Source organism: Rhinolophus sinicus, chromosome 16, assembly GCF_057876585.1.
Source record: "Rhinolophus sinicus isolate RSI-liver-muscle chromosome 16, RSI-T2T, whole genome shotgun sequence".
NCBI lineage: Eukaryota > Metazoa > Chordata > Mammalia > Chiroptera > Rhinolophidae > Rhinolophus > Rhinolophus sinicus.
In genome coordinates, this window is record NC_142516.1 from 50,033,013 (window position 1) to 50,049,811 (window position 16,799).

General features: G+C 39.6%; 1 protein-coding gene across 9 annotated transcripts in view; it reads left to right on the plus strand.

Moving 5' to 3' along the window:
• Positions 1-16,799, plus strand: part of SMARCA2 (SWI/SNF related BAF chromatin remodeling complex subunit ATPase 2) — a 163,819-nt gene that overhangs the window by 65,228 nt on the left and 81,792 nt on the right. For all 9 annotated transcript variants that reach the window (XM_074330501.2, XM_074330508.2, XM_074330503.2 and 6 more), the window contains exons 18-22: positions 1,873-2,115; positions 3,490-3,603; positions 11,520-11,627; positions 12,234-12,320; positions 15,459-15,505. In XM_074330501.2, coding sequence (XP_074186602.1) covers positions 1,873-2,115; positions 3,490-3,603; positions 11,520-11,627; positions 12,234-12,320; positions 15,459-15,505 — 599 coding nt within the window. The remainder of the gene's footprint in view (positions 1-1,872; positions 2,116-3,489; positions 3,604-11,519; positions 11,628-12,233; positions 12,321-15,458; positions 15,506-16,799) is intronic.

A 16,799-nucleotide genomic window follows, 5' to 3' on the forward strand; every position in this document is an offset into this window, starting at 1 on the left:
TCTTTAGTAATTTCTTTTGCCCTGTGGTGTTTTGAAAGCACTATAATCTGAAACTAAGTTATGGCCAGAACTGAACAGAATCCCCATTTCTGGGGTTTGTTCTATCTCTGCACTAAACCTTTGCTCTGGGAACTGAGTGTTCCTTGCCTGGCATCACAGGAAATAACATAAAGGAAATGTGTTCCCAGGGGAAGTTTCAGAATTGAGATGGCACTGGCAACAATGCTGTGTTCTTTTTCCTCATACTTGGAGATGAATTTGGGAGTGTCAAAAATGATGTGTTTTCAGTATTACTATGAAAATGTGTTTATACATTTGAGATCCTTTAAAACAAATTCACATTGTGTCTTCTGCATCTTTATTTCAAAATTCATTGGAGATGCCTGGTAACGAGATGTATTGCTTTTGTTTGTTACTGGCGGAATGAAGATACAGAAGAGGGCAGTCATTTTTTTCCAAGTGGAAGACCTAATTAGTTGTAGACCCAATAGCAAAATCTAAAGCCTCTGATTTCCTTGTTTATTACTTCACAAGCTAAACTAGGCAGGAAAGTGGATTTAGATGATTTATTTAAGCACATTTTATCTGCTGGCCTCTTTTCATGCTGTTGGTAAGTTTAGGACAGTTGATCACAGTTGAACACTTTCTTAGAGGTAGTAGAAGAAGAGAAAACACTAACTCTGGGGATTTCTTTTACCTGAACATCCCAGCCTGACTGAGGATTTTATTTGTTTTCCCCTGACTTTCCTGGTGCTTCTAACGAGGAAGGCGAGGACTGTGTGGAATCCTTTGCTCGTCTCCCTCCTCTCTCTGGGAGCTTTGCAGCGGGATCCAGGGACATCTGAGCACCAGATGCTTTTCTTGGCCATAGCCGCTGTTTTGTAGGGAATGGATAGGCTTAGGGGAACATTCCTCATTGTTCTCACTTTAAGAAACTGAGAACAATGACCTTGAAGAAGACTGAAGGGTGAGAAAGGAAGAGGACTGTTTGTAGACTTTGGAAGGAAGATTGTGTCCTATGGTCCTTCTTAACTTCTGGAGTGATAGTTGTGCTGTGGGAGTATATTGTGTTCAATTCTGAAGGTTTAGCAGTAATAGAGGAATGATAGTTTAGCATTGCCCTCCCTGCCGGCGAGTATGTTATTTTATTTTAGGTATCTTAAAACAGGGGTCCTAGACCTGGCAGATAAAGGCCTGGCAGATTAGGACTTGGCAGGTAAGGAATATGTGTGAACCGAGAGAATCCAGTTGCCAGGATTTTTTAAAAGAAGCTGGATGTCCAGATTTTTATGTGAAATATTCTAACTTTTAAATGTTAGCAACTAACTAGTTCAAATTTAAAAAAAAGAAAAAGAAAAAGAAAAGTGAGCCAAGCCCAAAAGGGCAGTAGTCAGCCAGTGTAATAGAAAAGAAGGCACAAAGCCAGAATGTCTCAGCTATAAGAAATGTTGGAAAAATCAGTCATTAAATTCTGCTTCAAGTGGAGAGGAGCAGAGGTAGCATGACCATTAAATCTGGGACAGCTGTCATGCTATAGCATTAACAGGAGGAGAACTGGATTGGGAGACACAGGAGCTAGTCCTGCCCCCCAACCATTTCATTCTGTGTCCTTCTTTGCGAAAGGGTGATTTGCAGTTATATGGCCTGTAAGGAGCATTGTTGCTTTAACTTTCCATGATTACGTAATGTATTAAACATGACCTTGTCAGGTACGAGAAACAGACTGTTGAGATTCTTTTATTCTAAGTAGACTCACACCATATCTTGTACTAAGTATGGGTTCTTTGGTTTTCCACTCCATCACTTGACTGTTGGAAATAGTTGTTCTTTTCCCTTGCTCACCACATGTTGGTGCTTCCTCTTGTGTTACAGATTCGGTGGAAATATATGATCGTGGATGAAGGCCACCGAATGAAGAATCACCACTGCAAGTTGACTCAGGTCTTGAACACTCATTACGTGGCCCCCAGGAGGATCCTCCTGACAGGGACCCCACTGCAGAATAAGCTCCCGGAACTCTGGGCCCTCCTCAACTTCCTCCTGCCCACAATTTTTAAGAGCTGCAGCACATTTGAACAGTGGTTTAATGCTCCATTTGCCATGACTGGAGAAAGGGTACTGGGCTAACTTTTGTTTATTCCGCTGAATGACACTGAAATTAAATTAAATGAAAGGAACTAAGGCTGAGAATGTAAGAGGGGCAGAAAACCCATAGGGTGGCTTACAATGGTGCTTTACGAAGCTAATCCGTGAGTGGACATGTTTTCATTTTAGAGTGTTTTCCCCCTGAAGAAAATGGATCGAGTGATGTGTGGGGTGTCCTGACTCTTTTGTCTTTTGCCAGTATGTTACCAGGCCACCAGAGAATGTTCATGATGGTGGAATGCTTAACTGCTATCTGTGGGCCCCAGGGAGGATGAATGTAGGGATATTTATTGAATCAGTTTAACCAGATCAACTCAACCAGCTGAACACATACCTTATAACAAATATTTCCGTGTTACAAACTTGGGCTTCGTCGAAACTATTTTCACAGAAAGAGCTTTTGTGTAAAACTGAACTTTTTTTTTTTGTTTTTGTTTTTGTTTTAGATTTTAGTGTGAGCCTCAGTTTCGTTTGTACATAAATGCCTTTCAAATCCTGAAGTAGCCATTTTCAAATTTCTTATTATCTTTTCTCCCACTATCTACTTTAGAGTTCATTTGTGAAAGGAAGAAATGGGCCATTGTAAGAAAACAAATGGGTATATGTCCTTTTAGTGATTTCTTAAGTATAGGAATGAAAAGCTACTAAGAATGCTTTAGGGAAATTTCTGTTGGAACTATTTAGCCTTTTAATTTTAAGGTCATTGGCCTTTTCTCAGTAATTAATTGGCTTGCCCATTTGTAGAAGATAAAGTCAATCAACTCTGCCTGCTAGAGGTTAACAGAGGAAGGTGAAAGAAAGCAGAGGATTTTATAAATATGACTAAATTTGAACCAGATCAGGGCAGAAAAAAGGAAGAGCAAGGTAAAGCGGCTTAGAAACCCACTTACATAAATTGGACCTACTCTTGTTTCCATTTTTGTGTTCAAGCCTTGTTCCCTTGGTATGTTTTTGCATCTGAGACAAAGAGCCTAAGTTAATGCTTCAATTTTAAGTAAGAACACAATAACTATTGCCCCTTTACCCATGTTCCATCTGTCTTCAGTCAGTCTTTATTGCCAATTGTATCCCATAAAATTCTGAGCTGTTACCACTATTTATATAAAACCGGTAGCTTATGAGCCCTTTTCCACACTCAGCACTAAGACAAACACCCTTTTAGAGGCTGTTTTACTACCACCTGATAGGCAGGTGGGAAGAGTTCTAAGGTGTACGTGACCTGAACTTAATACATGTAAAATTTCAATCATATATTGAAATGAATAATAAATGTAACACAAAGCTTTATTACATGAAACATCCTTTTTTAAAAAAAAATTGAATTTATCTGTGATTCTCTTGTAGGTGGACTTAAATGAAGAAGAAACTATATTGATCATCAGGCGTCTACATAAGGTGTTGAGACCATTTTTACTGAGGAGACTGAAGAAAGAAGTTGAATCCCAGCTTCCAGAAAAAGTATGTTGCAAATGCAAAAGTTGTAGTTTCTTCCCCTGTCAATATAGTTGAAGTACCTGCACCTGAAATTGTGTTTCTAAAACAGCAGGCTTGTATTTTAGTTACAGGTATCTTGGAAACATCTTAAAGGACTATTTTGTTTGATAGAAGCTAGAGGATTTAGTGTAGATTCAACTTGGTTTCCAAAAGCTTTGGGCAGATTTTATAAAATTACTAAATTCATTGAGTCTCATTACATTTTAAACTTTAATTTACAGCAACTTAGCATTAGATTAATATTGCATTTTAATTTTAGATTTTTGTTTTAAGTTACTAACCTCATTGACTTTAGTCTGCAGGTGCCACAGAACTGTTCTGTTTGCCAAATAAGGGTTTGAGTTTGGGATTTATACCATCACCAAAGGGCCTAGTAAAATACACATTTGCCAAGTTTCCTGGAAATTTATATATTTGATGCTTGCAATGTCACTATTCTGATAGTAAACCAAAAATAAGAGTTCCTGCAAATTACAGACCCATCATCTGGTTATTCTTGGGCATGTTTTTTGTCCCACACCATAAAAATTAAGTTCCTGTGAACATTTTGAGAGAATATTTTTCAGATTGCTTTTGGACATTGTGTTTTCAGTGTTTTAGACTGTCTCTTGAGCCCTGAGCTCCACGATTTTTGGTTGGATTTGGGTATTAGTTTAGTATGTTTCTGATTATATTTTGGAACCCCACACATTTGAGGTCTAAGTTTAATTCTCTTGAAGATAGATTGTTTGGCGTTGTGTACTATTTGTAGCATGAGATATTTTGATTTGGTTTTCTCTTTAGATGAGCCAATTCTGAAATGTGTTATTTCGCATTATTGTGTTTTTCTGTGTAATGACTCTATTTTTTGGACAGATTGTTTCATCCTGTTCTTTAAGTGGGAGTTGGCAAATAGTGTACAAATTGGATCACTTTGCTGAGAGAGAAGTTTGTTCCCTAGTCCCCTATTCATTAACAGTTGAAAAAATTTTAAAACAAACATGGTTTTTGTACCATGCTTATTCCAGCAAAAGCCTAAATATTTATTTATTTTGCTGGTGAATGCATCTTGGGGATTGAATACTGTTGACCTTGGCATTTTTGGGTACTCCCCTTTCTGTTAAATATGGAGTTTAGTTACTGAAAAGCTAAACTGGGGACCACGTACAGTGGTCACGTGGCTGGCTGCCTTGAGCTACTTCCCAGCATAGTGTTACTGAGATCCTACAAGTTATAGGGATGGAATGTTAAAGATTTTAATTTGTCCCATGCTTCCTTTTGTTTCTTTCGAAGAGGTATAAAATAAGAGGCAATTAACTAAAGTCCTTCATTTATTCATTCCATAAAACTTCTTAATATTGTTTACTTGTTCCAGGACTTGCTAATAGAGATAGATTTTAAAAAACGCATTACAAGTTGAAAGTGTGCCCTGTTTTAAGAAAATCCATTATAAAAACCCAAAATTTTGCAGCATAAAAATTATGGGGTGATCAGTTATATCACGAAGGAATTCTTTACTAAAGTATTTATTTCATGGTTCTTTCCACAAGAGAGCTTCCTGAGTACTAATAAACTTAAAAAAAAAAAATTAAGATTAGATTTTCAAGAGTGTGTCTCCTGGGTAAAGTATGTTTCCTTATACTCTTTAATACCCAGAGCATTGTAGTTGAGGTATGTTAAATACCCCGAATGTGATATAGCATCTATGGATAAGCTACCTTTTCCTGGAGGCAGCTTGGTAGAGTGGAGATCATAGGTTCTGCCATCAGAGTAGACCAGGGTCCCCACGGCTGTCTCTCTCTCTCCTATTAACTGTGTGAACTTGGGCAAGTCAGTTAATCCAGTGGGTCTCGGTGTTTATCAGTGAACTAGAAAATAAATAATACCTGCTTCACAGAATTGTTGAGAGGATTAGGCAGATGGTGGGACTCATACTACTGGGCCTGGCTCATGGTGAGCACTCAACTAGTGACAGCTGCTGCTACCATCTTCTTTATTTTCTATTTGTGTTGCTGTTTCTATTATTAACGCAGAGTTCTGCTTTCCTGTTTACTGCTTTCTCACTGTTCTCTCATCCTTGCACTTTCTGTGACCCTCCCACATTTCTGTCCCCATGAACTCTCATGGCCAGTGGGGGAGCTAATCACTTTGCATGGGTATGTGGCCTTGTTGGTGTGGCTTGGCCAGTGGTCATTCTCTACTTTTTCTGCTTCATGAGGATTTTTGCACTAGAGCAAAACTGGCCGTTTACGGGTCATCCTTGGTGATAAGGAGTTCTCTTCTGCTATAGTCTGCTTATAGCCACAAACAACGTGCATGTCTTTCTCCGCCTGTGTAAAGCAACCAGAAAGGAATTATGGCTAATGACAGGGTGAGGCTAGCTATAATTACTCTATACCAATAATTCTCAAATGTTTTCGTGAAAAAGAACCAGGTAGGGAAGTGTGTTTTAATTTTATTTTTAATTTACATGCAATAAAATTTACTCTTTGGATATATAGTTCTAGAAGTTTTGATAACTGCAGTGTTATGTTAACCACACACACAGTCAAAATACAGATCAATTCTATTTCCCAGTCCCCCCTTCAAAAAAAAATTCCCTGGTGCTACTGTTTTTTAGTCAAACCCAATCTCTACTGTTAGCCTCAGGCAACCACTCATCTGTTCTCCATCCCTATAGCTTTGTCTTTTCCAGAATGTCCTATGAATGGATTCACTGTGTCTCATCAGACCTTTTGCATTGGGTTTCTTTCACTCAGCATAGTGTATTTGAGATTCATCAAACTTGTTGTATGTATCAATAATAGTTGGTTCATTCTTATTATTGAATAGTATTCTATTACCTGGATGCACCCTAGTTTGTTTACCCATTTGGTTGAGGGACATTTGGTTATTTCTAGTTTTTGACAATTATGGATCGATCTGCTCTAAACATTGTGTACAGGTTTTTGTATGAACATAGGTTTCCATTTCACTTGAGCAAATACCTGGGAGTGGGGTTGCTTGGTCATATGGTAAAGGTATACATAACTTTATAAGAAATTTCTGAATTGTTTTCTGAACTGTCAGAACCATTTTGTAGTTCCATCAGCAATGTATGAGCCTTCTACTTCCTCTAATTTCTCATCAGCGCTCATCGGGAATCGTCCGTTTTTTAACATTTTTAGCCACTGGTATCTTACAACTTTAATTTGCGCTTCTCTATTGTCAGATGATGTTGGGCATCTTTTCATGTGCCTATTTGGCCTCCATAGGCCTTCTTGGATGAAGTGGTGCTCAAATCTTTTGCCTGTTTTTCTTTATTGGATTGTTTCTTTTCTTACTGTTGACTTTTACAGTGGGAAAACTCTTTAAAACACAAAATTTCAACCCTGGCCCCAGAAATTCTACTTAGTACAGCTGGAGAGACCTCAGGAATCTGTTTCCTCAGATGAAACTAAAGCAGGCATGTAAGGGCGACCGTTTGAGAAATGAAGCTCTACTTCATAGAAAAATTAGTTTTAATGAATGAGTATTTAATAAAAATTAGTTTTAATCAATGGGTATTTAATAATTTTATAAGTCTAATGAAACACATAACGAACAAGAGAATGTACTGTACCCACCTCCCCCTGTAACACCACCAGCTAGCTGCTGGCATAAAATCCATTCCTTACACTCGGAAGAATGACTATTCGTAGAAAAGGGATTATGTAAAACCCAACTTAAGCTAAATAAAAATTGATTTTACGATTTAGCTCCCATTTGAGGTTGTCTTTGCTGACTCTCCCTTTTGTTAATTCATATAATTGAGAACCAATTTTAAAAAAAAGAAACAACTATACTTGCAGTTGGCTGTGTATATTCTGATGTCTAAATATGCTCCAATATGTATACAATGTCTGAGATTAACTAGAGGTTGAGCTACCTAAAATCCATCCTGATTTTGATATAATTTGTGTAACACAACCAAAAGGCTTTGTTTAAATGGGCAACTTCTCTACTTATTATGTAAAAACTTGGAATATTTGATATAATTAATCATTATTTTGTTCCTCCCTCATGTAATAGTTGTAGATCCCAGAACCTGGGGCTTTCATAGATTTCATTTTATTATTTGGAAATCTCTATTCAGAAAGTGGTAATATATCACACATAGTAGTCGAGGTTCATTGTTGCAATAATACATCCTTTTGGAAGGGGAATTATAAGTGAAGACTAGTACTCAGGCAGAAACTATGAATAAAGCTTGAATATGTTTTACAGGGTTCGATGGGAGGAGACCCTGGGATAATATTGTCACCTGATTTGGCTCCTGGGAGGGGCCAGTTTGATCTTTTACTAACATAAGAATTCTTAGGAGATAATTATCATGAACATGAGGTCGGCACCTCAGTTTCACATATAATTTGAACAGAAGTAGCCCCAACGATTCTCACAAGCCTGACTTGTTGGGGGAATCATCCCTATTAAAGAGTCATAGATTTCATTTCCTACAACACCAGCATATTTTGAGGAACTAACTCTCATGTTCCTGCTCTAATCAGGTGCCATCACATTTCTGGAGGGTGAACTCGGACCCAAGAGTTTCAAATGGCATGATTATCATTGAAACTTCCTTCGCCTCTTCACTGTTGGTCTGTGTGTCTACTTTAGAATTGTTCAGTCTGTCCTGAGACGTAGCTCTGACTGCCTGTCCTGTGCACCGTACTGCACTCAGGTTGGGATAAAAGGGGCAGGAGCTACTCCAGAAATTCCATGTTTCTCTGAAAATAAGACATAGTCAGACAATCAGCTCTAATGTGTCTTTTGGAGCAAAAATTAATATAAGACCCGGTATTATGTTATGTTATATTACATTACATTACATTACATAATACTATAAAGACCTGATCTTTATATTATAGTAAAATAAGACTGGATCTTATATTACTTTTGCTCCAAAAGACGCATTAGAGCTGACTGTCCGGCCAGGTCTTATTTTCAGGAAAACATGGCAGGAGGCATCGTGTGATTGGTCAACAGACTTGGTGTGGAGACCAGATCTGTTCATGCTGAACAATGGCATGACAATGAAAGGTGTCATCGTCCAACCCATCGGGATTGTTCCAGGCATGCAAGCACTTTAGGGCAGGGATCTCCAGAGCACACACTAGGGAGTGTGTGCTTGGGAGGAGAGGTGCTTACTAGCAGTCCTTTGGGGTGCAGAAAGATTTCAGAAAAAAAAATTAAGTTTTATTGATATTTAACAAAGATTGACACTGGTACCCACGTAGTTTACACGTTGGAAAGTTAATTACGTACCTGGGTTAGACTGCAGGTTATCGCGGGGGGAGGAGTCAGAGGGAGCTCCACTACCCAGGGCATCTGAACGTGCACTCAGCCTCACAGCGGGTTCCTGTGTGAAGCACTGTGGTTTTCTCTGTACCCAGATAAGAGGCTTTCGGATGATCTGATTTTAATTGAACTAATAACCCAGCCCCCAGAATGGACGAAGGGCCCAAAAAGATTCTACAAAGGATTGCAGGTTGAAAACGAACAGGTGATCAGAAGAAGGCAGTCTCCTGCCTCTTCTATTCCTAGTGTGGGTTTTTAATCAGCCACATCATGGGGTAATTGGACTGGAATTCCCCTCCCCCCAAAAAAAATTAGATGTCATCAAATTGGCTCCTTGAAATACGTGTGGAAATCAGTTGCCTTTAACATTGACTCTAAAGGTAACTCGTCTTGAGACAACAAGAGCACATGCATATAATTCATAAATAAATAGAGGTGTGTGCTAAGAAGATGTGCTTTCGCATGTCTTCCTGATGAGGGAATGCCATCAGAGAAGCTTCCTAACCACTTCTTTGAGGGAACTGAAAGGGAAGATTGACTTTGGCTGCTAGATGTGGTGAAGATCTTAAAAGGAGCCCTCAAGGTAGAGTAGGATTAAAAAGGAGGATTAAGACTCAGGACCGCCCCAGGCCTAGAGAAAAGTACAAAATCAAACAAAATAGCTTAGAGTTATTTGGGAAGATGCAGGGAGCACTTGTAAAATACAGGTGTGAAGCTTAGGACGGTGATCACGCCCGTCTCACCAGCTTCTGGTATCTCCTGAGGGTGTGAGGGAGGAAGGTCAGAAGGTCAGGGTCCTCTCTGCTGACTGGCCGCTGTGGGATGGTTGGCATCCCTGTCTGAATGGTTTCATCACACATGCCTCCTGCTTCCCAAGCTCCGCAGCACCTCCGGCACTTAGCAGTAGCTAACCAAGGGGTAGGGGGTGCCAGGTTCTGTCTCTAAACCTACATCTGTGTGCCCTAAGGCACTTGAAAACAAGCATGGGCTGTCTCTTCCAGGAAGGAGGCCCTGGTGAAGGTGAACATCTGCCTGGCTATCCTTAGCACAGAGCTGGGGAAAGCAGCCTCTGTTTCCAGTCCTAACTACACCCACCATTAGTCCTAACTGCACCATTAAATAGCGGTATCACTTTGAGCCAATCTGTTAACCTTTCTGATGCTCAGCTTCCTTATTTATACAATGTGGACTCTAAATGTAACTGTCTCTCAGAGCTTCTGTGTGGTGAAATGAGAGGAGGCACATAAAGCACTTCTGCACGGTGCCTGGTTCCTACAAAAAGCTCAGTAACATTAGGCCTTGATGTCACTTTTATCGTTATACTTCTCTGAAGTCGTTTAACATATTTTTTTCACCATGGTCAAATTTCATTGAGAGTTAACAGCTCTTGAAAAAGTTGTACTTTATTAAATTCGGAGACTTTATTTTTTTCTGCCCTGGCCAAGAAGGTCATTAAAAACTAAAACAAGTTGATGGTAGGTCACTTGCTTTTCTCAACTCTTCTGCAAGAGAGCCAGCCTTTCTCTGATCTAGTGCATCAAAACAAGTGGCAGAAGACTATTTATTGTGGATCTGTCAGGCCTGACAGGTTCTTTCTAAAGCAACAATTGAATGAATATTTATCTTCTCTTCATCTGTGACCTCCACGCTCTGGTCCTCAGAGCTGAAAATAACCTGATCACTTTTAATCAGTTTATTAAACATTAGGCAGCTTGCTGATTTACTTTTAATCACATTCTGCAGATTTCTAGGCATTAATCTGACGTTTATTATGAAAATTGCACATTTGTATTCCGGGGATTTTTTTTTTTAATAAAGAAAAACAATAACAGGAAATAATCCAGGCAGATTTTATGCATCAGGAGCATGCTAGAAGTATTGCAGGTGTGTGCTAACCCACAGGCACATGAATTCCCTTTCGTTGTTTTAAATTGGATTTTTGCACTATTTCAAATGGAATATATGCAGCCTTGCCTTCTTTAGATGGTCGATGCCTTCGTTAGATGAGTCCAGCTGTGGATTAGTTCTCTTCCTCCACTTGTTGTCCTCACTACGTAGTATCCTCTCATCTCTCAAAAGCAGGGTTAATGATCGTCAACCTAAGACTGTTATTGTAAGTCTCACTTTAGGACCAGTATTGGGAATAACCACATATGACCATTTAAAAAAAAAAATTTTTATAAAAAAAATCATGAGAAATTGGCCAGTCACTGTTTATCCTAAAACTGTTATGTTCATACGAAAGAGGGGTATAGTTGGGAAACAGAGGAAATACTAAAAAGATCCTCTACATTGAACATCTTTGAATTTGAACAGTTTTCAAGCCTCTCTCTCTCAAATACGGAATAAGTCAAGAAGTTTCAGAAAACACGACCCTAGCTTCAATTACATAGAACCTTTTGAAGACCCCTCCATCAGAATGACTCCACCATCCCCATCCCATCCTCCATTCCAGGAATCCATGTGGGGAAACAGGTACCTTCATGGCTCCAAGAGTGCCACCAGCTGCCGCATCTCAGCCATCTTCTTAGAGCAAGCACCTTCTCTCTCCTGCTCCTACCCACTTACTGTTCTTGTTACTCCAGGTTGAGTATGTGATCAAGTGTGACATGTCAGCTCTGCAGAAGATTCTGTATCGCCATATGCAAGCCAAAGGGATCCTTCTCACAGATGGTTCTGAGAAAGATAAGAAGGTACGTGGCAGAAGATGGTGCCACTCAAGGTGCCATCATACGTCTTCTCATGGCTGTGACATGAAATATTCCCAGGAAGCATCCTGCTAATGCTGATTTGTTACAGCAAATTACTGGAATTTTTTTGTAGCTATTGTAGCTGCCAAATAAAATCTCTTAACCTCTTAATATAAACTACACTGGGGCAGGAAGAAAGTCGTATGTTCATTATCACCAAAATAGTTAGCTCTGCTCATGTGAATTCTGCAGAAAATGTATTCCACCTAAATGTGGGGTGGCACTTTAGAAGGTTTGAAAATTCATTTCCATTCCTTGGGCATCTATTCTGTGCTTCTTCTGTCTTCCCAGAACCAGAGAATAGACAGTCATGTCACAAACCCATCAACGTGACATAAATTCCTTTCTGGAAGATAATTTAGTCACAAGAAAGGTGTTCTATCTAACTCAGAAACTGCTATAACAGGAAGTTTGGACCATAAGAAGTGCAGGTTACTGAGAGGAACCTACAACCCTTTGGCCTTTCTATTGAAGTCCACTTTTAAAAAATTAGAAATATCTGATCAGTTAATTATTTGTTCTGTTCTGACTCTTTACACTTGTTCTTAGGGGAAGGGAGGTGCTAAGACACTTATGAACACTATCATGCAATTGAGAAAAATCTGCAATCATCCATACATGTTTCAGCACATTGAGGTAAGTCCATATTCTCTGTTTTGATCCTGGTCCTGACTGCACTTTTCCCACTAATACCACTTAAAATTGTTTTAAAAATAAAAAATACACCAGGGTTAAAACCTAGATGGAAGTTGAAACAACATGGTCTGATAGTTTAATGGGCTGACTTGACAAATGTGAATTTGCTGGTTATGGATTATTTTTGGCACCAAGCACTTGAGCATCTGGAATTTTATAACCAAGAGTTTAAAGTAGTGAGAAAATGTTGTAAGCGATGGCTCATTGTGTGGGTTTGGGTAAGTACTGTGAATTGCCTTGTTTTATGGTAGGAGCTCGGAAATTGAAGATAATGATAAATCCAGTTTTCTCAGAAAGATGCCGTGCGAAATATTAAAATAATGTATTTATACCTGTTAAAGAGAAAAATGTTCTTGAAATATTTTCTCTGTAAAAGACAATGACTTTGGCCTGCTACTTATATTTGTATTTTACCCTTGTGGCTTCTATCATGACGACATAAATTCGGGCCTTTAATTTAAAGTGACACTCTGGTCTCTAAGAAGCTATTTTTAGGGGGGAGGACATTGTCTGCCGTGTTCACTACATGTGAATAAGTTTCCTAAATTTACGGAGTTTCACCCCAGGAGGAGCGATTGACTTGAGCAGGAAGGAAAAGAAGCCGCAATTGTAGCTTCCCTTCTTCCGCGCAGCTGCTGATGCAGTGGTTCTGCTGGCGATTCTTGGCCGGCGTGCGTAGTAGGCCTGCTTCCCACTGCGCATGCGCAGGGGCCTGGGCAAGGCACTGTAGGGGTCGGGGTCCGCACCAGTTTATTAAAAAATAAATACCTAGAAGGTTCTGGGAAATTAAGAGAAAATGATCACAGCATGAAAATCGGGTTGAATATCCTTGACTGTGACGATTCTTTTTTTTCTCCCTTATGTTTGGTAATCGCACTTGTTAGGTAAGAGTATTCATTGCACACCCTCTCCCTGTATTGGAGCCCTGTCCCAACTGTGGTGGGGCATTAGAAAGACTCCTGACACTGCTGACACATAGGACAGAGTATAGACTAAAAAGCCAGAGATCTAGGTAAAATGACAACAGCAACAATACTAAATACACACACACACACACACACACACACACACACACACCCGCCCCTCCAACAAACAAGCCACAGCTATTTAGACAAACAGTGGAAGGAGAATCCAATGTACAATGAGTCCATACCCCAGACCACTTTGTAGTTCAGATTGCTCCCTGGAGTTTAGAATCCTTACTCACATGTAGTGACCTGGTGTAAATCACTCGGCATCTCCAAGTTTTAGTGTACTTCACTTATCATCAATGGTAGTGGATTATGGGACTGGCAGGAGGATAAACTTCAAAAAATTAACATAGGAAGCATCTTGTAAACTGATAACATGTTGAAACGATGTAAGGTGTCAGTGAATTAGTGGGGAAGGGGGTGTATGTTGGGTTGGGGGCGAGCCAAAAAGAAAATCTAATGATGAAAATGAAAATAAGGTCATTTCAGGTTAACCTCACCCACCATCGCATTTTTTCCAAAAAGAATTTTAAGTTACTTAATATTTACTCTGCTATATAAAGGGGTTTGAGGACTCAGAAATTATGAAACTTAAGTGTCAATCTTCCTTCGTTTTGGTTATCATACAAATGATAACCAAACATGCTATGCCATGTTAGAAAGGCAAATGACACCTTCTCTTCTCAAGCTTCTGTCTGCAGCAAGAGGGATGGGGGTGGGGCGGGGCTTGGTAAAGGGAGCTAAGGCTGAGTAACATGCCCTCCATTGCATGCATATTTACTTTAAATAGCAGTCAGTAGAAAAACAGACTTTGATTTGCAATTTTTTTAACATAAAAAACTCTGCAGCATATTCGTAGAAGTGAAAGCCACAGTTACTGGCTAATGTACAGTTATGGATCAGAGATGGTGTGTGTATTTCTTTGCCTTTGTCTTTCTATTGTTCACTACACCACCTTTGCTCAGACTAAGTCATACCAGAAGCCCAGTCTCTCAGGTGGGCTCACTGCCTCCCCTGGAGCCTGCGAACCAGAGAAATGAAAACAGTATTTCTCAAATGATGCTGATTCCTAATCTTATCACAGTCCACCGACACAGGCTGTCTCTGGTTTTTACAACCTTGCTTAGAGATAGGGTTGGAACCTCAAAATCTAGTAAGGAATGGCTTGCTGTGGCAAGAGAAGTCATGGTTCTTGGGGTGAGTCGGAGTGGGGTTTTTGGCTGTTGTACATCAGCGTTGGTTTTGCTGTCAGGCAGCATTCTGAAGGGCTGGGCCTACCATGAATGACGAGCATGTTGAGAGGAGAACTCAAAGGGAAAGATCTGTTCCCCTTGGAGGAAAAGCTTCCGTGATTGTGGAAAGAAGGGAAGCAGGCAAGGGAGACAGCTGGTGGCTAATGTGGAGGTGTGACATCCTGTCCTTTTCCACAGATGGTCTCCCCTTTCTTAAGTAGAAAAGGGAAAACCACATGGAGAACGCTAATGTATTTCTCCCTCAGAATCAGTGAAGAGGGGATTAGGTGATTAAGTTCTGTATTTTGAAAGTAGAAGCAGATACCTGAGGGAGTAGTGTACACTTGGCCATATTTGTAAAAGAGAAAGGCACAGTCTAGAAGGGATGCTAGGATTTCACTAAACTAAGATTTATAATATAGTATACGCATATGATCACCTTATTTTATTTTTAAAAATTGTCGCAGAATGTTTATGTGTATATATTAGTCCTTGTTGGCTTATATTAAGCTCTTCCTCCAGTCTAGACTCTAAGCGCCTTGGGAGCAGATATTTTAGTTGTTTCTGGATCCCCAGTACCTGCCTACTTCAGTCACTATTTAATGAGTGAACTAACCCTGTCATCTCAGCATGAGCATCTAAGAGACTTGCAGAAACTCACAGGATACATTATACATTTCGGGCCGAACAAAAACCTGAATTCAAAGACATTGAATTTCTGGTTCATCTTATAACAAGTATTTATTACTTATTTATTATTTTGTTGAACTAAACTCTAGAAATAGATAGGACAACCTCATGAAAAGATTAATCATTACGTTAATAATTACATAGCTGTTTTTTTAAATCATTTCCTTTTTCTCTTTCTTTTAAAGGAATCCTTTGCTGAACACCTGGGCTATTCAAATGGGGTCATCAATGGGTAAATCTTAATTTTTTTTTTTCTCCCAAAAACAGTTTGTTGGTCTTACCTAAAGTTTTCTCTCTATAGTGTTTCCTATCACACAAATACATACTGCCATCCTCCTCAGCTCTCCTCTCCTCAGCATAGGGTAAAGTTGTTAACCAAAATGATATCAGCATTGTCTTTCACTTTACTGGCATAAATGACTACATGCCTTGAGTAAGTGGCTATTCAAAGGACATAGATCTCCTTTAATAGACTTAATAGTGTCCTAGTTCTAAAAATGTTGTCAGAGCTTCAAAAGGTGGTTATTTATAACCAATAGTGTAGCTTGGGCTCAAAGAGATTTATCGTATTAAATTTCAAGTTGATATTTAACATTAACATGCAGGAGTAGAAATGTCTCCTGTGCTATAAATATGTATGACTTTACAGTAATTTGTTAGAATATGATCTGTATAAGAAATGTTTTTCATTAGCAATGGACATCGAAGAGAATCATGCCTTGCAACAACAAAAAAGAACCTTGTATTAACAGAAAGTCTCTGTTGTGCTTGTTTTGTACCAGGGAAAATGTATTATTAGGATATAGAGGTCATTCTTGGGTCCCCAGGGCAGACTCTGTCACTGGGCTAAGAACCAGCTATTGGAATCCATCCAGAAACAAAGTCACTAGGCTCTCCTGCTTCTCCTTGCCTCCCTTTCCTCTGGGTTCCCTGGCAACTCCTGGCACCTTCAGGTTGGCCAGGGTAGCAACATGGCCACAGGTGGTGTTTGGAGGACAGTTCTCAGAGCAGGGGAGGGACGTTGGGAAGAGCTACACTTGAAAATGTGTCTTTTAGAGATAACACATACTGTGTCATAAAATCAACGACCACATGATAAATTTCAGTGTTACAGACTGCATGTGCAGCTGCAAGTTTTTCCAGCAATATCAACCCTACTATTAAGTTTTAATAATGTAACACATCCCCGTTGATAAAAGAGAAAAGTGATTTATTGTGGAGAAACAAAGCCCTCCTTTAGCTCACTGACACTTTTCTCCATCTGACAGCAGTACATACTCCCATCACGTTTTTGACTTGGATTTCTGTATAAGCCAGTGTTCTTGTCCCCTCCCCAGTCCCATTCTCACACAGTGTGTACATGGTGATCTTTTAAAAAGATGTCGGATGTCGTCACGCCCCTGTTTAAACTCTGTCAACGACTTTACATTGCACTTAAAACTAAAACATTCAGGTGGCAAGTAGAGCCCTGTGGGCTCTCTCCCCACTCCCATCCTCTCCCTCTCTGCTCTCATCTCCCATATTCT